Below are 22,168 nucleotides of genomic sequence, written 5' to 3' on the forward strand. Positions count from 1 at the left end.
GCGGTATTTTAAGGTCTTTATAATCTTCTAATTGATTTCATGACATATCTAAAAATGCTTTGACTTCTAGTACAGATACCTGATGTAATTCTTTTTTAAAATATATTTTTATTGATTTCAGAGAGGAAGGGGAGAGGGAGAGATAGAAACATCAATGATGAGAATCATTGATTGGCTGCCTCCTGCATGCCCCCTACTGGGGATTGAGCCCACAACCTGGGCATGTGCCCTTGACTAGAATGGAACCCGAGACCTTCAGTCCTCAGGCCGACACTCTATCCACTGAGCCAAACCAGCTAGGGCACCTGATGTAATCTTAATGAGGGAAACCAAATGTCATGACTGCTTTTATTTGAGGTTTAAATGACCTTGGGATGGTCACAAGAGAAACAGAACTGCCTTCCACATTAAAAGTGGGCAGGCTCCATATGTTAATTTTACCCTCCCGCATACTCGGGACTTACATGTTGCATATTCTGCTAAGTATCATGCACAGACACCCCAGATCCTGAATTTGGCAGGAGTTTCAAATCTACAAAACATCTCTGAAGGGCGTGGGTGTCCCGCTTCTCCTCCCAAGGGATGGGGCGGGGGCACTAAGTGGTCCAGTCACGACAGGACTCAGCATCCTCCAGACGTCAGGCATCTCCTTCCCAGAAGCGGCGGGCTGGACCGGATCTGACTCAACCTTAGGCCGCAAGCCCGCAGGGTGAGGCGGGCCTGGAGGGCGTGGGAGGGGAGTCAGCCGCCGGCCCGTCTGACCCTCAGGCTAGCGGGCCAAAGACAAGGCCGGCCCTCCCGGCTCCTGGGGAGACCGGAAGGGGGGCCCGGACCTTCCGGTCCCCTCGGGCGGCAGTGGGATCAGTCTCTCTCTCCTCCCTCCCCCCCCCCCCCCCCCGTAACCCCGAAGCATGCCTGACATAGTGTGCATGCGGCAGCACCTCAGCGCGGACCGTTAGCCAACACCCGGTGACCGGGAGGGAAGCGGGGCGCAACCGTGATCCCAGTGCCTCAGACAACCAAGGCGGTGACGCGCCAGGGACCCAGCCCCGCAGCCTCAGAGGACCGCTGCGCACGCAGCTCCGCCCACAGATGTTCGCGGCAGGGGCGGGGCCGCCTACCTGGCCAGAGCGGATTGGCCCAGGCTCGACCGAGGCGTGGCCTGACCCTCCCAGCCCTGACCCTGAAACCCGCAGGAAATAGGGGCGGGCCCCCGGCCTGGTGTGGCGGGAGGAGGAGCAGGCTTGCCGCGGAGAGAGGAGTCCAGGAGGGCCTGGCAACAGGGGAATGAAGCCTCCGCCTTCTCGGGCAGAAGCCTTTAAATACGGGCCCAGGCCCGGGACTTTCGTTGCAGTGAGAGGAGACCTGGCGGAGCGGCTGCAGTGCGGCCCAGAGGGAGGAGCTGTCCGAGCCGTGGGGACAGGAGTGGAAGCCGCGCTCGGTGCTTGGAAGTGGGTAAGCGCCTTTCCCGGGCTGGCTCGCCGCCCCGTCGGGATGCTCCGGGGTCCCGCGTGTGCAGGGAGCTGGGCTGGGGTGTGCACGCTGCTCCAAGGTCCCTCCCAGCGCTCAGTCCCGGGCTTTCTGTCTCAAGACCCCCGTCTCCTCCTGTAGGCGCTGGGCAGGAATCGCCTTTTGGATCTGCTGCCCTAGGATGGTATTGCTTTGGGCTTTTTATCCCAGACTCGCGAGTTTTCCAGTCGCATCTCTTTCTGCTTTTTCTCACTTTCTGAGTTGAAGTAAAGGAGATTTCCCCGGCCCCTCTGAAAGCCGAACGCCCACCGAAGGAAGCAGTCCTCTGGTTAGGGACCCCATTTTGGTCTCAGAATCATGCATGGTCTTTTGTTTGTGTGAAGTCTGCTTACCTGGGGGCTGCTGCTTTCTTCCCTCCATTGGCTCTTCTTAAGAAACTAACGAGAAAACGAAGCCAGAAAGCCCTTTTGAGGGCGAAATCCTAAGACATTCTATTGTGGCATCTGTATGGGCTGTCCTGGAATGCATTGTTGCCGCTACACCATATAAGTTGTTTTATTTCATGTCAGGGAAGGCCTGTCTTGGGTGCTTTAGGGGATCATGTTTGCATGATTCCTTGATAAATTATACCTCTTAAATAGGAAGATAATGGAGTAGGGTTGAGAATTTTGGAATCCAGAAAAGAGGGATTCACTGGTTGGGAGCTTTTTATGGATATATGTACAGAGGAGGGCTGTCCATTGATTGCCCTCAAAGACACAGTGAGTCTTTGAGTTTCTTCAAATCCCCTAAGAAATAGAGAACAGTAGTCTGGTCTGTTTTTCAGGGGGGTTCTGGAAATGAAAGAGCTTACTGTCTGCTCTGAGATGTGCTTGTTAATACCCAGCATCTAGTTAAAGGTAAGTGGTAGACAATCCTGATTGGAAGGATCACATTTCTTCTCTGACCACTGTACTTCTTTAACATAAAATCTATAACTAAGAAGCATATTCCATACAGTCTCTCACTATTTCCACAGCTAAAGAAACCCTTTAGATATAACATTAGCACTCTCTCACTGTTTAGTATTTTTCCTGGGTCAGGCATCTGTTAGTATATAACTTTTGAAAATGACTAAAATGATTTGTGAAGTTGACATATCCAGCTATAGTTACTCCATTGCTTCCTGCAGAGTATACAGAGGGGTGGAGGTGGAGGGATTATATGTAGTTTAGATTGTAGTAGGATCTTCCCTGTTAGCCACATATTCTAGGTAGAAATATTGACCTCAATTTGTAAAATTTTAAAATGAAGAGTAGTTTTGGAATCACGTGGTTTGTTGTAACTTTCCCAAAATACAGAGGTAAAAAACTCATTTCAGACTGACTTATAAAGCAAACATTCCCATTTCCCTGACAGCTCAGTAGGGAGGGTCAGAAGGTACAAAAAAGTAGAAATAGGAAATGGAATCAGAAGACATCTGTGTCGGGGAAAGTATATCACTAACACTGTATCAAGCTCCCTATTAAAGCTTATTGAAAATTTTATTGAAATTTCCAAAGATAATTTGTTTGGATTTGCACAGATTATACATCTAACTTCTTCGTAATTTTCCCATTGTCATTTACAGTCACACTTCTTATGAAATAGCAATGCAGGGATCCCAGCAACATACGTAATTCTATAATACAGGTCCACCTGCTATCGATTGTTTACTCCATCTGTTGTACGCGAGGCAAGCTGAATACAGCCTTGCAGTCAAGGTGGTTAAGAAATAACTGGGAAGACATACTGAAGTTCTGTCTAAAGAGGAGAAGATGATAGGTTTCTGGGCAGTCTCTGCAAAAATACTATGATCAGCCATCTGAGCTAAAGATATTAAAATAATAGTCTTCATTTATAAAGGTAGACCCTCATGGAGAGTTATTCATTCAATTAATATATATTGAGAGCCTACTGTTCTAGGTATCGAGGCGAACAGCAACAGATAAGAACTGGGAGTACCTTATTAATCTATGAACTTCTTGAGCTCAAGTTGCCTCATGTACACATTCAATCCATGTTATCATTATTATTATTATTTGCTTTTATTAGCATTTATTTTATACTGAATTTACTCTCCGGCCATAAGTTTTTGTTTCTTCTGGTTATCTTTTTCTTCTGTGCGACCTCCTCTTCTAGTTTAGGAACAATCTGCTCTTTTTCAGTAGGATCCTCTCCATGTGGCAGGGAGAGCTCCTGTGTGGGTTAATCTGCCCATGAGATCTGTAAGTTCAATGCTGCATCTTAGGCACTTTGTTCACCTGGATGTGCTCAATGACCGGAGAATCTACATCTAAACCCTCAAGTTCAGCATTACTCTCTGCATTTTTAAGCATGTGCAGCCAGCACCTGTTTTGCTTGAGATTGAGGCCACATAGGATCCCCTATTGACCTCTCAACTATGGGATTAACTGGTAACCCAAAGAAATCCTCTGGTCCAAAAATACTTTGAGATGACACTTTTTACGTATTCTACATTTATTGGTTTTACTTAGAGAGAGAGGTTGGCTAGCTGTCCAGTAAGGGTGTTACAGTGTAGTAGTTCTTCAGGTTCATTACAGTTCAGGACTTGATCTTCAGCCTTACATATCTGGAAGGTAGTTCCATCGCCCCGCCCCCTCCATGAACCCAAAGTTACTGAGGCTTTAAATGTTAACTTATGATGATTAAGCTCATAAGGGACTGATGAATACGCTAGAATGGAACCTTGCGATTACAGTAGAGAAATTGTATTTCAGTGCCTGGAATACTTGTGTCTCAAATCCAGGCCATCACTTTCTAGTATTATGGTTCCTGGAAATCTGAATTCATAAGGCAGCATGGAATCAGAACAAAGAATTTTGGGGAATATGCCATCCAAGCATTGGGAAAGCCTGTTTTTGCCCTATTCTCTGAAATCAGAACACTTCTGACTTCCAGATTCTGTGTACTTTTATGTAGACAGGACTGACATAAACAATGTCATTCTTGTTCTTAACTCCCTCTTTCCAGGCTGATCATTCCCTTTGTTTCCTCAGCACCCCCCTTTTTTTTCAGTGGAATTATTAGATTTTAGCTACATTAATACCATTGATTCTTAAGTTACTTTTGCCATTTTACCTTAAGTTATTAAATTGTAGTCTCATGGATTGTTATGGCCATGCTTTCCTGAAAGAGGCATTCAAGACCCACTTTCAATTCATTTCCATTCTAGGATCACTACTTCTTTTATATATATATATGTATATATGTATACACACACACACACACACATATATATATATATATATTGATTTCAGAGAGGAATGGAGAGGGAGAGATCGAAATATCAATGATGAAAGAGAATCATTGATCGGCTGCCTCCTGCATGTCCCCCACTGGGAATCAAGCCTGTAACCCAGGCATGTGCCCTTGACCAGACTCGAACCCGGGACCTGAGCCAAACCAGCTAGGGCTATTCACTACTTCTTCTTCTTCTTTTTTATTTTTAATATATTTTATTGATTTTTTACAGAGAGGAAGGGAGAGGGATAGAGAGTTAGAAACATTGATGAGAAAGAAACATCGATCAGCTGCCTCCTGCACACCTCCTACTGGGGATGTGCCTGCAACCAAGGTACATGCCTTTGACCAGAATCGAACCTGGGACCTTTCAGTCTGCAGGCCGATGCTCTATCCACTGAGCCAAACCGGTTAGGTCTACTCACTACTTCTTAACATCCACTTTTTTGTCCAGCGAGACAGATCTCACTTCTTTGGACTCATGTCTGTCTGTAAGTCCTTATTTATTCTCTTCTCATCTGGAATGTCCTCCCCCACTAATCTATACTTTCTATATCCTACTCATTCTTTAGGTCAAGCTTCGATTTTACATTTGCCTTGATGTAGATGCCTTATTATTTTGACTCTCCTCCCACCTCCCCCCCCATAGACTTTAGCACTCATTTTTTCATTTATTGTTTGTACTGCCTTGTATAATTTAGCCATGTTATCTGGGTGCAACTAGCTCCTTTTCAACTTTTAAGTCAGCTTAAAAGTCATTTTTTCAGAGAGTCCTTCTTTAACTACCCGATCTAATGTAGCCCTTTCTCCACAGACAGCTTTTCCCTCCCACCCTGTCTCCTACATGATTATTTCATTATATGGATTGTGTCACAACTGCCATTATTTTGTCTGTGTGTGCTCCTAGAATATAGCCATAAAAAAGTAGGAACTGTATCTGCCATGTTTACTTTTATGTACATACTGGTAGAACAGTAGTGGCTGTTACATAGTAGGGTGTTTAATGTCTTTCGATTGAATCGTTCCCTAAAATAAATTGTTAAAACTAGAGTATCAGGTCCTGTATCCCTCTATGGCTAAATTCTCTGCTATGCCTACACAGTAGACCCTTAAATTGAAAATAGTAATTTTTCATGAAGGTGAAGATGGAAATATGCCTGAAGTAAGTTGAAGCAATTTTTAATATATATATATTTTTATTGATTTCAGAGAGGAAGGGAGAGGGAGAGAGATATAGAAACATCAATGATGAGAGAGAATCATTGATCAGTTGCCTCTTGCAAGCTCCCTACTGGGGATGGAGCCCACAACCCGAGCATGTGCCCTTGACTGGAATCGAACCCGGGACCCTTCAGTCTGCAGGCTGACGCTCTCCAGGGGTGGGCAAACTTTTTGACTCGAGGGCCACAATGGGTTCTTAAACTGGACTGGAGGGCCGGAACAAAAGCATGGATGGAGTGTTTGTGTGAACTAATATAAATTCAAAGTAAAGGAGTGGAGGGGAGAGCAAGAGAACCGGATAGAACAGCTGGATCTGGCCCGCGGGCCGTAGTTTGCCCATGGCTGCGTCTAGCCACTGAGCAAAATCGGTTAGGACTTGAAGCAATTTTTTTGAAAACAGATGCCGAGCCTTTTCTGTTGTAGACATGGGAACAACAGCAGCGAAAGCTGGAGACACATCTTTGGTAAACCTGCTCCAGAGTCAGAAGTCCCCTTCCCACAGGTGGGAGCTTTAGCCAGTTAGCTACCCCATTGCAGTCTTTTCCTCCCATGTAGTTTTTCTTTCTCCTGGTGTATAGGGCACTTGAGGCATGGACAGTGGTTAAGAGCGGAACTGAAAAGTAGAAGAAGGGTGAAGAAATGAAAGATGGATGGTTGCCAAAGTAAATTTTGATTTTTTGCTGAGGTGAATCTTGTAATCCTAAATGTTTAATAAGAATATCATTTTTTTTAAAAATATATTTTATTGATTTTTTTACAGAGAGGAAGGGAGAGGGATAGAGAGTTAGAAACATCAATGGGAGAGAAACATTGATCAGCTGCCTCCTGCAACACCTCCTACTGGGGATGTGCCCGCAACCAAGGTACATGCCCTTGACTGGAATCGAACCTGGGACCCTTCAGTCTGCAGGCCGACGCTCTATCCACTGAGCCAAACCGGTTAGGGCAGCCTTGGGCAAACCACGGCCCGCGGGCCGGATCCGGCTGTTCTATCCGGTTCTCTTGCTCTCCCCTCCGCTCCTTTACTTTGAATTTATATTAGTTCATACAAACACTCCATCCATGCTTTTGTTCCGGCCCTCCGGTCCAGTTTAAGAACCCATTGTGGCCCTCGAGTCAAAAAGTTTGCCCACCCCTGGGTTAGGGCAAGAATATCATTTAAAAAAAATATTTTTAATTGATTTCAGAGAGGAAGGAAGAGGGCGAGAACTAGAAACATCGATGATGATAGAGAATTATTGATAGGCTGCCTCCTGCACAACCCACACTGGGGATCAGCCCACAACCCAGGCAGGGCACATGACTGAATTGAACCATGACTTCCTGGCTCATAGATCGATGCTCAACCACTGAGCCATGCCAGCTGGGCAAGAATACCATATTTTTATGGCTTTACATGATAGGAAACTGTCAGTCCACTTAATTAGATTATTAAGAAGAGAACACCGGATTTAGCATGGCTTTGGTAAGTACATCCACACAATGAAATACGGTATAACTTTTTTTAAAAAGTAAGAGAAAGGAGAGGAAATGCATGGGATTTCAGAATGCATTAAGTGGAAAATAAAACAAATGTTGATAGTGTATATGGTATTCTATCATTTGAATTTAGGAAGAAAAAATTATTAGAATTTACTTGTGTTAAAAATACTGGAAGGATACAAAAAAATCTAATAAAGGAGTTGCTTGTGGGAACAAAGTAGATACGGATGGAGTAGGCATGAGACTTCTTAGAGTATATACCTTGTTATATGGATTTAATTTTTGAACCATGTGAATGCATTACCTATTCAAAACAAAAAACAAATTTAAAAAATTTCTTTGTATGTATATCATTAAGAGTACTGCTTTCTGCTCATCCTATCTAATAAAGAGGGAATATGCTAATTGCCCCTCACACCAGTGCAAAGATGGCAGTGCCCACAGCCAATAAGGAGGGAATATGCTAATTGACTGCCCCACCTTCAAAGATGGCGGCACCCAGTATCTTCAGCCCCGCCAGGGCGCCTGCCTCCGGAGTTCCCCAGTCCCCTCATCCCCAGCTGCCCAGGGCCGCCTAAGGCTCAGGTAACCAGGTCCAGCCGAGGCTTGCACTGCTGGCAGTGGCAGCAGCAGAGGTGTGATGGGGGTGTCACTTTCCCCTGATTGCTGGGTCGCCTCCCGCCCCTGAGGGCTCCCAGACTGTGAGAGGGGGCAGGGCGGGCTGAGGGACCCCCCCTCTAATGCATGAATTTTCATGCACCAGGCCTCTATTATTTATTGTTTTACTAAAATTCTGTTTCTTTATATGGTTTTAAAAAGTCATTAGAGATTAGACTCTATGAGTTGATATCTGCTATTTATGACTACTAACGATCAGTTTATAAGCCAGGGTTAATTGTTAATGATACAGACCAGGATACTTTTGTGGTTTGGTCAGCTCATTCATTTCCAGTAGGCAAATCTACCCAGAGAACCAATGAAGATTAGGGATATACTTGCCTGGCATGGTAATGAGATCAGCCTTCTCTGATCCATGTAGGAATATACTAAAACGTTATTGAACTCTCTGATTATCATTTTTCTTTTCTTGGAATCCATGAATTAGATGTCCGAGGTCTTGACAAGGAGTAAAATTCTAAGAATTTGATCAGTTTGACAGTTTTTGTTCTCACTATAATGAATAAACTGACATTCTTATGGATAAATTAGTCCTTCATAATTTTGATTTAGTGTAAATCAATTTAACTAATGGTTTTTGAAAATCTGCCAAGCCCTTGCCGGTGTGATTTGGGGGTTAAGAGCATCAGCCTGTGCACGGAAGGGTTGTTGGTTCAATTCCCGGTGGTCAAGGGCAGATTCAATCTTTGGCCCTTTGGGGCATATATGGGAGGCAACCAATCGATGTGTCTCTCTCACATCGATGTTCTCTCCCTCTCTCTCTCTCTCTCTCTCTCTCTCTCTCTCTCTCTGTCCCTCACTCCCTTCTACTCTCTCTAAAAAGCAATGGAAAAAATATCCTCGGGTGAGGATTAAAAAAACAAAACTGTGTTACAGCTTTGGTTACTACAGAAATTTCTTTCTTTTAACCATCTCATGGTTTCTGATTAAATTTGAAATTGAGTTTAAGATCATTGTCAAATACCTAAAAGTAAACTGTTGAAGCCAAATTGGGTAGAGAGTATAATCTCAAAGGCCAATTCTGGACTACAGAACTAATCTTACTATCGTGTGTTTGTCTAAACCGGTCTCAAGGCTGACCTTTGTATACCAGCATTTATTTAAGCAGGAATTGCACTGTATTTCACCCTTGAACTTTACCTCCACAATCAAAGCTGTTCTCATATATTAAGAGGCCTAAGTAAGATTTTATTTTGCTTCTTGACTTTCTAAATATTTGGTCATTATAATCTTTGTGGCTCTTCTCCAGTAATACCAGTTATTGTAATTTTTTCCTTATGTTTCATACTAGTGCAGCTGAGAACAGGTTTGGTCATCCAATTGGAATGTTATTTTTTATCACTATTTTCATAATTTTTTAAAAATATATTTTATTGATTTTTTACAGAGAGGAAGGGAGAGGTATAGAGAGTTAGAAACACCGATCAGCTGCCTTCTGCACACCCCCCACTGGGGATGTGCCCGCAACCAAGGTACGTGCCCTTGACCGGAATCGAACCTGGGACCTTTCAGTCCGCAGGCCGACGCTCTATCCACTGAGCCAAACCGGCTAGGGCTATTTTCATAATTCTTAATGAGTGTGAATGTAGGAAATCTTTCCAGATATGGCACCTTGACAATTTTTATTTTGTGATGAATATGCAATGTGATTTTAAATTTTCTGTTTTCAATAGTAGAACAGTCTTATTGTTTCTCTTCTAGTACAGTCATGTTTGAAATTAAGAAGATCTGTTGCATTGGTGCGGGCTATGTTGGAGGACCCACGTGTAGTGTCATAGCTCAGATGTGCCCTGAAATCAAGGTAACGGTTGTTGATGTCAATGAATCAAGAATCAATGCATGGAACTCTCCTACGCTCCCTATTTATGAGGTAAACCATATTATACAACTCTTTTTTTCTTATGTTCTCTGTTTTCTTACTGGTTTTGTGAAATAACTTACTATTGATGTAAAAAAATCTATGCTCGAAACAGATAGGAAATTAAGTGAAAAAATTTAGATATACATTGTTGTGGGCATTATAATTACAATTATGTCAAGTATGACCAGGAAAATGACTGGAAAGAAGTAAATTAGAATATTAATAATGGTTGTATTAGTGCAGTGAGTTTGTGGGTAATCTTTTTCTCTACTTTCTAATTTTACTATGGTTACCATAACATAATAGTAAAATTAAAAAGTGGTATTCAGTAAAAACAAAACTATGGATGTTTATAATATTCATATAAGTCTGTTATAGGTCTTGGATTATTGTACTTATATCAGGTAAACCTTGGATTGGTAAATCGTGTCTTTCATATTTAGTGTTTAGTATCACAAGTTTGTTTAATTGGAATTTCAAAATTTCTGAATTTAGAGAATTTATAGTTAAGAAAATATGCTTTTAACTATTTTGTTAAGCTCTCTGTATCCCTTTTTAAAAATTATTTCATTGTAAATGAATTCATGATATGATTTTGAAGCCCAACAAGGAAGCATTGGAAAATTTGATGGTAGCATTTTCTATTCAGTATTTTTATATATAAATACGGGGTGGGGGGGAACAATAAAGAAAAAATGGTAATAAATATGTACCTATCAATAACCACTTTAAATATTAATGGCTTAAATGCTCCAGTCAAAAGACATAGGGTAGTTAAATGAATAAGAAAACAAGATCCATATATAATGCTGTCTGTAAGAGACCCACCTCAGAACTAAAGACATACACAGACTGAAAGGAAAGGGCTAGAAAAGATATATGTTTTATTTATTTATTTATTTATTTATTTATTTATTATTATTTTTTTTTTTTTGTGGGTGCCAGGACCAATGATCACCAGCTGCCCAAGTACCAAAAAACTATGCTTCCGAAATCTCTTGATGGCGATTCCGCACATAGCGCAATCAAGCTGCTCTACGTGTGCCACTCATGACAGAAACCCTTTTTTATTATTTCTTGATTTTAGAGAAAGGTAGGGAGAGAGAGGAAAAAGAGAGAGAAAGAAACATCGATATGTTATTCTACTAATTTATGCACTCATTGGTTGCTTCTTGTACTTGCCCTGACCAGGGACTGGGATTGGATATGCAACCTTGGCATATTGGGATGATATTGTAACCAATTGAGCTACCTAGCCAGTCCAGAAAAAGATATTTTATGCAAGTGAACAATACTTACATCAGACAAAATGGACTTTATAACAAAGACTATAATAAGAGACAAAGAAAGACATTACATAATGATAAAGGGATTAATCGAACAAGAGGATATAACCATTGTAAACATTTATGTCCCCAACATAGAAGCACCTAACTATCTAAAGCAAATCATGATGTTAGGTGTAGGAGGAAATGCCATAGAGAAGCAATGAAGAATTTCAGAGAAGGTAAACCAAATACCAGAAGAGTTTTAATAGTGCAAACTCCATAGAGATGTATGTCTTGGTTATGAGTGACTAACACAGTGAGGAGCACATAGGAAGTGTCCAATAAATGTTTGCTGAATCAATAGGTAAGCTGTCAACGATAACAAATACAGGAGAAGTAAGGGCTGAGACATATTCATTAAATTTTGTATGATGGAGGGGATTATAACTTTTGTAAGAATAATTACAAATGATAGGAGCTTGAGGGTGAAAGAGTGTAGAAAAAAAGTAAGACTCTTAAGTTTAATTTAGAAGGGGGGGTGGTCACTGAAGAGGGGCACAGGGTAAATGCAATGATTTTATTTATATTTGAAGATCGAGCACATTAATAAACTAAAGTAGACAAATCACATAGAGAAGGAATAGTCAAAAGCGTAAGAAGAAAGGGCTAATTGATGGAATAATGTAGAAAGAGCTGAAGCATGGGATCAAAAGCACAAATGGAGGGATTAGCCTTGAAAATTTCTTCTTGGAGACTGAAGGGAAGCAAACAAGGATGGAGAAACATATAGACAGTTTTGTTGGTGGGGACATGAAATAAAGATGACTGACATTGGTAATCTTTATTGTCTGGAAATGAGAGGTAAAATACTCGGAAGAAGATAAAAGGAATAGTGTTGGGTCAAGGATTGTGAATAGTAAAGGTTCAGAGCAGTACAGGTGCTCCTCATTTTATGAATGGGGTTATAATCCAGATAAACCCTTTGTAAGAACTATTGTGAGTCAAAAATGCATTTAATATACCTAATCTACTGAACATCATAACTTAGCAAAGCCTATTTTCAACATGCTCAGGACACTTACGTTAGCTTACAGTTGGACCGTTATCTCAAGTTCTATCTCAAGAGCAATTGCCTTCCTTTTCTCACCAGAAACAGTAAACACAGATGTTTTGTAGACATGATGGGATGCAAAACATAATATCCAAAAAACACTGGCAACACATTACACTGCAGAGTATCTCTCACGATCATTGCTGCTGAACAGAATCATGAGAAAGTATGGTACTGTGTATTGCTACCCTGGGAAGACATCAAAATTCGAAGTACAGTTTCTACTGAATGCATATCGCTTTCGCATCATTGTTAAGTCAAAAAATTGTAAGGGCAAGTCCTGGCCAGGTAGTTCTGTTGGTTAGAGCATTGTATGGATAAGCCAAGGTTGCATGTTTGAACCCTGGTCAGGGCACATACAAAAATCAACCAGTAAATGCATAAATAAGTGGAACAACAAACCAGTGTTTCTCTCTTTCTCTTTCTCTCCCCCCAAAAAAAGATATATCAGGCCACAATGAAACCCAACTAAATATACTTAAGGCCTAGAAGTTTATGTTTACTGTGGTTCTTTCTTTCTTTTTTTTTTTTTTAAAATATATTTTATTGATTTTTTACAGAGAGGAAGGGAGAGAGATAGAGAGTTAGAAACATTGATGAGAGAGAAACATCGATCAGCTGCCTCCTGCACACCTCCTACTGGGGATGTGCCCGCAACCAAGGTACATGCCCTTGACCGGAATCGAACCCGGGACCTTTCAGTCCTCAGGCCGACGCTCTATCCACTGAGCCAAACCGGTTTTGGCTACTGTGGTTCTTTCTAATCTTATAGGCTTATATTTTATGGGTCAAAACTATATTAATAAAAAAGTAGTCATTTTGTATTCCATGAGAAAGAAATAGTAATGATTTATAGTGTAAAATGTGGTAATAAGTTACTTACGTTTAATGTGGTATTAAGTTACTTAAGTTTTTACTCAGAAAATAATGTAGTAGATACTGTTAATATTTAACAATTAAAACATTTTGTTTTGTGTTACCATATTTATTGAATAGTCTGCCTTTTTCCTTAACATTGTTCATTAAACTAATTTAATAACTACTTTTTAAATTTAATGTTTTATTGATTCCTTAATTTGATAAAGATACCTACTTTTTATTTTATTTTTATTGATTGCAGAGAGGAAGGGAGAAGGAGAGAGAGAGAAATATCAATGATGAAAGAATCATTGATCAGCTGCCTCCTGCACACCCCCTACTGGGGATGGAGCCCACAACCCGGACATGTGCCCTTTCCTGGGATCGAACCCAGAACCCTTCAGTCCGCAGGCCGATTCTCTGTCCACTGAACCAAACCAGCTAAGGCATTAATAACTACTTTTTTTTTTAAAAAAATGAATAATTTGCTTTTCTTTTTCTGAGTGAAATTTAAGATAATTTTACCCTATGAAAGGATTTGAGGGTTTTTTTCATAAAAAGTATTATATAAATTCTAATTACTATTATGGTAATTACATAATGACTCTAATAAAAGGTAGAATCTTTATTATTAATTGCTTCTGTATCACTTCTGAAGATCTACAAATATCCCATTGGTTTTAGCAGAGTAATGTAGTTGTTAATTTTGAGGTCTTATTGAAACTTAGTATAAATTCTGCATTGCCCTAGCTGGTTTGGCTTAGTGGGTAGAACATCAGTCCGTAGACCGTAGGGTCTCGGGTTCGATTCTGGTCCAGGACACATACCTCGGTTGCTAACTCAATCCCTGGCCCCAGTCGGGAGGCAACCAATCCATCTGTCTCTCTAACATCGATGCTTCTCTCTCTCTGTCTCTCCCCCTTCCTTCCATTCTGTCTAAAAGATCAATGTAAAAATATCCTTGGGTGAGGATTAACAAATAAACAAACAAAAAGCCCTGGCCCATGTGGCTCAATTGGTTGAGCATCATCCTATGCACTGAAAGGTCGCTGACTTGATTCCCGGTCAGGGCACATACCCAGTTGCAGGTTCAGTCCTCAGTCTAGGTGTGCACCAGAAGCAACCGATTCATGTGTCTCTCTCACATCGATGTCTCTCTCCCTCTCTCTCTCTCTCTCTCTCTCTCTCTCTCTCTCTCTCCCCCTCTCCCCCCTCCCCCCCCTCCCATCCCTGCGTGTGCGTTCTGCCTTCCTCTCTCTCTCTAAAGTCAATTAAAAAACATATTAAAGAAATTCTGCATTGCCCTAATTTTAGGTTAATTTAAATATAGTATTAGGAGATTATACATAGGACTGAATTAAATTCCTCTGCAAAATCCCATAACCTTTTAGTCTGATTTTCCAGAATCTAGTCAAAATCACCAAGGAAACGTTACTATGATTGATGACACTATATTCATGGTTGTAGTGTCATCCATGGTTGGTTCATGTATTTTGCTGGTCCTAGTATATATTTTAGTCAAACTAATGGAAATTGAATTTACATTTAATACTTCCTCTAATTGCTTATGTTCAAAGGCCTCCGAACCATGAAGAAAAGTAAATTGCTTCTGGATATAACTCTAAACCTAAAGTCCTGAAGTGGCTTTTTACTTTGCTATATACGCAGGTAGTTTTATAAACATCCATAATATTGTGGGCATTGTTTGAACCTCTCTCCCAAGAAAAGTAAGCTTCAGTGGTTTAGGTTTGTTTTTTTTGTTGTTGTTTTTTTTTTTTCCTTTTTATTATGGAAAATTTCAAATGTACTAAAAGCAGAGAGAATAGCGTAATGAATCCCCATATGCCCATCACCCTGTTTCAACAATTTATCAACATGGCCCAGTCCCCCCTTCCAAAAACCACCATCCTGATTATTTATAATTTAATCTATACTTATTTCATTATGTATCTCTAAAATAATTGTTTTTTAAATGTAAGCACATCACCGTTTTTACTGATAAAATTTTAAACTATTTCTTAATATCAAGAATTCTTATACATGTTCCTCCTCCCATAGTTTATTTGAATCAGGGTGCAAGTAAGATCCGGACATCCCAACAGATTCGTGTCACTTAAGTGTCTTTCAAGACCACAATATTTTAATCTCTCTTTCTCTCTCGGTTTTTCTCTTTAGTTTATTTGTTGAAGAAACCAAGTTGTTTATCCTGTAGAAATTTTCAGTCTGGATTTTGCTTATTGGACTGGTCTGATTAGATTTAGTTCTGATTTTTTTTTGGGGGGGCGGGCGGGCAGGAATGCTTGTTAGGTGGTGCAGCACAGCTTAATATTCTTAACATTACTATATCTCCTGTTAAACTATGAGAAAAGTAACAATTTTCATTAGAAGTGTTTCTTATAGTATAACTTAGAAAAAATATATTCATGTATGTGTAAATAGTGACTGTTTCACCAGTTGTATGGCCTAAATTCTTGGGGGTAAAAACCTATATTATATTCATAATGATAATGTGAAATCAAATGTTTGCTTGAAATCACAGAAGACATTGAATTTCCTGATAATTGTGTTGATACTCAGAGTTAATTATTAACTCTTATGAAATAATCAGGCACATGGTAAACAATGACACAGCATTGAAATAAGCTGCTGCTTTAATTATGGGAGGTTTAATTTGTTTTATTGAATAATGTTAAATAATGTACACTTTATGGCCTTTAGTATATGATCTTTGATTTTTGTACACAGGTGTTATTTGAGAGCAAGTCTAGACCTTTAACTTACAATATAAACTTCTGCTTCTTTTTTTAAAAAAAAAATACATTTCTTTATTGATTTCAGAGAGGAAGGGAGGAGAGAGAGATAGAAATATCAATGATGAGAGAGAGTCATTGATCAGCTGCCTCCTGCATGTCCCCAGTCCCCCCTACTGGGGATCGAGCCCGCAACCCAGGCATGTGCCCTTGGCCGGAATCGAACCTGGAACCCTTCAGTCTGCAGGCTGATGCTCTGTCCACTGAGCCAAGCCAGCAAAGACAACTTCTGCTTCTTTAACACATGTAATTCTATACTCTTAGGTTATCTCATATAACTGGTAAATAGTATGTACAGCTCCTCTTCTTTTTTTCTTTTTAGCCAGGACTAAAAGAAGTGGTAGAAGCCTGTCGAGGAAAAAATTTATTTTTTTCTACCAATATTGATGATGCCATTAAAGAAGCCGATCTTGTATTTATTTCTGTAAGTATTTTCCTTTGCTGTGTGTGTTTTAATGTATTCTTGACTATACAGAAGTTTCATTTTATTTTAATAGTAAATGCATTGTAGTTAGCCACAGCATTGCTTAGGATTGCATTATCCAGTTGAATTTGGTTGTCACTGACTTTGTCTAACACCTTGCCAAATCTCTAATCATTTGGTCAAATATGTCATTAGATCATTGAACAAATAAATTCAGAGAAAGTTCTAGTCTGAGATATAGAATTAGGAAGTGCTGGTAATGTGTGAGCACATATGGTGATAGTATTTTATTTCATCATTTTTCCCCTTCTGGTTGGTGGAGGTGAGGTAAAGAGAATCAGATAAAGTTTGCTTGCAAACTTACAGGCATCTCCTATCTAGATGAATTATGTTCCAAAACTCATTTTAAATTCATTTGGAACTTGGCATCTGTTGGTTAGGTTGCCAGGCTAGCCTACAGATATCTTCAGCTCATAGTATGGCTAAACTGTTGCACCTTTGTAATTAAAAAAAAATAATAGATTCAGTGCTTGGGAGTAAACTCTGATAATCCAGTATTTGAACCAAGGTAACTTATTTCTTGCTGTCCTGGTAACCATCTACTCACATATTCTGTGTGTGCAGGTATAGTTATCACCAATTGGTGTCTGAGGAGTTAGGATGTTATATGACTCAAGACCGTTAGGGCCTTACAGAATAAAGGTGAAGCCAGTGGCGTGAGTTTGACTGGGTCCCGTGAGAAAAAGGGAAGAAATACCTCTATGCATATTGTTAATGACTGTAAGTTAAAGAAGGGGTGTTTTCTGACTGGTGAGACAAAAGCAGCACTGTGAAGATATGTGAACTCCTGAAAAAAGTGGTAACGAAGCCAATCTCTCTCCCTTTTTGGCCTTTTTAATTACTTCGGAGAAATTGGTGCAGCTTCTATGATTCACCTACCCATCCTCTACTTAAGCTTGCAGAAGGGAAGCCATCTGATCATCTCCCATCTCTGGCATGTTTCGCCTTATCCCATAAGCCAGCCATCATTTCCCTTCTGTACTCCATTGCACCATGGCTTCATGACTAATTCTCTTCCTAAGTTCCATACAAATAAACAACTTTTTCTTCCTGTTTTTCACTCCTCAACTCAGTCCTCAAATTTTTATTATTTTGGCTTGATTTCTTTAGTCACCCATTAGGTTATAAGCTTGTCAAGAGAAGAAAATTGGCGCTTTTTCCTACTGGTTCAAAATTATTCCTGTATAGAATTTTATAATTTTCAGTGTACTTCCATTTTTTTCCTTCTTGTACTTTCATTTTTATCAGTGTTATAAAACTTGTGTGTTAGATTTTAAAGAGTGTTATCCTGATGAGGTCATTGAGGCAAAGGTAGCCATACGTCCCCAAGGTTATATAAGAGAGCTAAGCCAAAACTAAATGCCTGGACTTTGGGCTCAGGATTTATTTTTCTTTCTGTTTGATAGTCTTTGTCTACGTAGTTTTGTGTATGCTGAAAATGCTAAATAATTCTTAGCTTTAATGAGCCAAGAAGGTATTTGTGAATGATACTGTAAACATTTTTAAAAGCTATTGATATGGTCTATAAAGAAGGATAGTAAGAAAGGAATTTAAAGACCATTCTATATAATAAAGAGGTAATATGCAAATTGACTGTCACACCCTCACAAGATGGCTGCCTATGACTAGGACTGCAGGGAGGTTAGTGAGGGATGACCAAACGACTAAACAAGCAGGCTGCGTGGGGCGACCAGGCCGGCAGGGGGGTTAGTGAGGGACAATCAAATGACTGAACAGTGGGCTGTGTGGGGCGACTAGGCCGGTGGGGGGCCATGAGGGGCGACCAGGTTGGCAGGGGGGCGGTTGGGGGTGACCAGGCCAGCAGGGGGGGGGCAGTTGGGGGCAACCAGGCTGGCGGGGGGGCAGTTAGGGGCAACCAGGCTGGCAGAGGGGGGCAATTGGGGGCAACCAGACCAGCAGGGGGGGGCAGTTAGGGGTGACCAGGCTGGCAGAGGGGGGCAATTGGGGGCAACCAGGCTGGCGGGGGGGGGGGCAGTAAGGTGTGACCAGGCTGGCGGGGGGGGGGGGAAGTTAAGAGTGACCAGGCCTGCCGAAACCAGTTTGGCTCAGTGGATAGAGCGTTGGCCTGCGGACTGAAAGGTCCCAGGTTCGATTCCGGTCAAGGGCATGTGCCTTGGCTGCGGGCACATCCCCAGTAGGGGGTGTGCAGGAGGCAGCTGATCGATGCTTCTCTCTCATCGATGTTTCTAACTCTCTATCCCTCTTCCTTCCTCTCTGTAAAAAATCAATAAAATATATTAAAAAAAAAAAAAAAGAGTGACCAGGCCAGCAGGGAGGGGGCAGTTGGGATGATCAGGCCAGCGGGGGTGGGGGGGGTGCAGTTAGGGGCAACCAGGCAGGTCAGCAGGTGAGTGATTAGGAGCCAGTGGTCCAGGATTGTGGGAGGGATGTCCGACTGCCGATTTAGGCCCAATCCCTGATATCGGGCCTAAACCAGCAGTCGGACATCCCCCGAGGGGTCCCAGATTCGAGAGGGTGCAGGCTGGGCTGAGGGGGACGACCCCCCCATGCATGAATTTGAGGCACCGGGCCTCTAGTGATAATATATTACATAAAATGAAGAGAGGAAAGAAGAGAAAATTTACATTTCATTTCAGATTGTGAAGTCCTTTAGGATAAGAACTATTTCATTCATCTTTATAGCTATAGCACTTTTTTTTTAGCTTGGAACTTGTCTGCCTTGGTGTCTGACACATGTATGGTAGTTCTCAACAAAAATTTACTGAATTAATCCTCCAGAAGCTTCAAGCTATTCCTTCTGGTGATTATATTTATAAAATGTATTGTTTTTGAGGAGCGAATGAGGATTAAAGTCAGGGCTACTGGTGACAGCTAACTTCCCACTTGACTAGCTAATTGACGGTCCACAGCCTATCTTGAAATTGCTGAGTATCTCACAGATAATCTGTTCTTAATCCCGGATACTTTCACCAGGTGAACACTCCGACAAAAACCTTCGGAATGGGGAAGGGCCGTGCAGCAGATCTGAAGTACATTGAAGCCTGTGCTAGACGCATTGTACAAAACTCACATGGGTACAAAATTGTGACCGAGAAAAGCACGGTTCCTGTGAGGGCAGCAGAAAGTATTCGTCAAATATTTGATGCAAACACAAAACCCAACTTGAACCTACAGGTATAAAAAAAAGGAAGCATTGGAATCTGGTTCTTCTTATGTAAATATTGATGTCTTAAGTTTGTTCACAGTTAATTCTAGCTTAAAACTTTCTTTGCATTGGGATTCTAGGTTCTGTCCAACCCTGAGTTCTTGGCAGAAGGAACGGCCATCAAGGACCTAAAGAACCCAGACAGAGTGCTGATTGGAGGGGATGAAACCCCAGAGGGCCAGAGAGCTGTGCAGGCACTGTGCGCTGTGTATCAGCACTGGGTTCCAAAAGAAAAGATCCTCACCACTAATACTTGGTCTTCAGAACTTTCCAAACTGGTTGGTACATAGCATTCAACTCTCCATTAATTTAAGGCCAACGTTTTATTTTTCTTATAAACTGTTAGGTTACACAGCTACTTTCTTAATATTAACAAAAGGTATCCTTTTGAAGATAATATTCTTATACATTATGAGATAATTTTCACAAGGGGGATTAAATATTCCCCCTTATATAAAATGTTCTGGAAAATTCTATAATTTTAATAAAATTTAGAAAATGGAGGGTAGAATAAAACAGTATTTTTTAAAGTCATTCCCTTCTTTTACCCTCTTTCAGAATCATCTTTTTTCTAATTAAAACATTTTCCCTTACCAACCTATTTATTACCTCCTTAAATAGAGCCCATCAGTAACTTTTATATTTCCCTCAGTAATTTGCATCAACACAATGAAATATAAACCCAGATGTATAAAATTGCTATTTTAGCTTATCATAGTTTTCCTTTTTTTATTTTTTAAGGCAGCAAATGCTTTTCTTGCCCAGAGAATCAGCAGCATTAACTCTATAAGTGCCCTTTGCGAAGCAACAGGAGCTGATGTAGAAGAGGTGGCAACAGCCATTGGAATGGACCAGAGAATTGGAAATAAGTTTCTGAAAGCCAGTGTTGGTAAGCTGAAAATTTCAGTACATAAAGTGGGTTCATTTAGTTGGGTCTGTAAATTTAAGGAAGTCTCGCCCAGCTGGCATGGCTCAGTGGTTGAGTGTTGACCTATGAACCATGAGGTCACGGTTCGATTCCCAGTCAGGGCACATGCCTGGGTTGTGGGAGGCAACTGATTGAGGATTCTCATCATTGGTATTTCTCTCTCTCCCTCTCCCTCTCTGAAATCAGTGAAAATCTATTTAAAAAAAAAAATAAAATAAATTTAAGGAAGGCTTTGTTTAACTTAATACCCTTAAAATAATCATCCCACTATACATGTAGCCTTCAGCCTATCAGGAACTTTTTTTTTTTATAATATACTAGAGGCCGGGTGCACAAAATTTGTGCGCTCTGGGGCGGGGTCCCTCAGCTTGCCCTGCACCCTCTCACAGTCTGGGAGCCCGCAGGGGGTGTCCGACTGACGGCTTAGGCCCGCTCCCCTAAGCCGTCAGTCGAACATCCTTAGCGCTTCCAGCCATGAGCGTTGAGCATCTGCCCCCTGGTGGTCAGTGTGTGTCATAGCAACTGGTCGTTCTACTGTTTAGTTGTTTTGCATATTAGCCTTTTATTATATAGGATGAGAGGCCTGGTGCACAGATTCGTGCACCAGTGGAGTCCCTTGGTCTGGCCTGCACCCTCTCACAATCTGGGACCCCTCGGGGGATGTTGGATTGCTGGTTTCAACACGATCCCCGCAGTCCAGGCTGAGGGACCCCGCCGGTGCACAAATCTGTGCAACAGGCCTCTAGAATGAATATAAGATCTTTGGTTAATATCTTCCCACCCACCCTCCTCCCCCCTTCCCTCTGATATTCATCAGTCTGTTCCATGTTTCTATGCCTGTGTGTTGAGCGTCTGTCCCCTGGTGGTTAGTGTGCATCATAGCTACCGGTCGAACAGTCGAATGGTCAAACAGTTGCTTAGGCTTTTATATATATAGATGTTTATTGATTTCAGGAAGGGAGAGGGAGAGATAGAAACACTAATGATGAGAGAGAATCATTGATTAGCTGCATGCTGCACACCCCTTACTGGAGATCGAGCCCACAACCCAGGCATGTGCCCTTTACCAGAATCAAACCCGGCACCCTTCAGTCTGCAGGCCAACACTATCCACGGAGCCAAACCAGCTAGAGCTATGAGGGACTTTTTAAGTGAGGTAAGAGTTACTTATGTTGTTTAATAATTATTGACTGATTAGTAGGATAAACATACTTCAGTGTTTTAGAAGGAATAAATTAGTATTTAATAAGAACATTTAGGAAGAATAAGTTTGGGAGACCACATTAAAAAAAAACCTCAAGTAATACCCAAAGCAAGTAGTAAAAATTTGCTATAATTTGCTTTTCTTATGAATATACTTTTATTTATTTATTTATTTAAAATATATTTTATTGACTTTTTACAGAGAGGAAGGCAGAGGGATAGAGAGTTAGAAACATTGATGGGAGAGAAACATCAATCAGCTGCCTCCTGCACACCCCCCACTGGGGATGTGCCCGCAACCAAGGTACATGCCCCCGACCGGAAT

The 22,168-nt window shown here is 41.1% G+C and overlaps 1 protein-coding gene across 3 annotated transcripts in view; it reads left to right on the forward strand.

Annotated features, from left to right (window-relative positions):
* The first annotated feature begins 584 nt into the window (after positions 1-584).
* UGDH (UDP-glucose 6-dehydrogenase) overlaps positions 585-22,168 on the forward strand; it is a 31,339-nt gene continuing 9,755 nt past the window's right edge. The window contains exons 1-7 of one of the 3 annotated variants that reach the window (XM_080681377.1): positions 2,312-2,369; positions 9,521-9,605; positions 9,835-10,003; positions 16,364-16,465; positions 19,481-19,681; positions 19,793-19,990; positions 20,454-20,601. In XM_080681377.1, coding sequence (XP_080537503.1) covers positions 9,589-9,605; positions 9,835-10,003; positions 16,364-16,465; positions 19,481-19,681; positions 19,793-19,990; positions 20,454-20,601 — 835 coding nt within the window. In that variant the 5' untranslated portion in view covers positions 2,312-2,369; positions 9,521-9,588. Of the gene's footprint in view, positions 1,456-2,295; positions 2,370-9,520; positions 9,606-9,834; positions 10,004-16,363; positions 16,466-19,480; positions 19,682-19,792; positions 19,991-20,453; positions 20,602-22,168 lie in introns of those variants that run through there. The other 2 variants (XM_080681378.1, XM_080681379.1) reach the window with 2 other exon arrangements.

Source organism: Plecotus auritus (genome assembly GCF_963455305.1).
Source record: "Plecotus auritus genome assembly, chromosome: 1".
In the NCBI taxonomy this organism is placed as follows: domain Eukaryota; kingdom Metazoa; phylum Chordata; class Mammalia; order Chiroptera; family Vespertilionidae; genus Plecotus; species Plecotus auritus.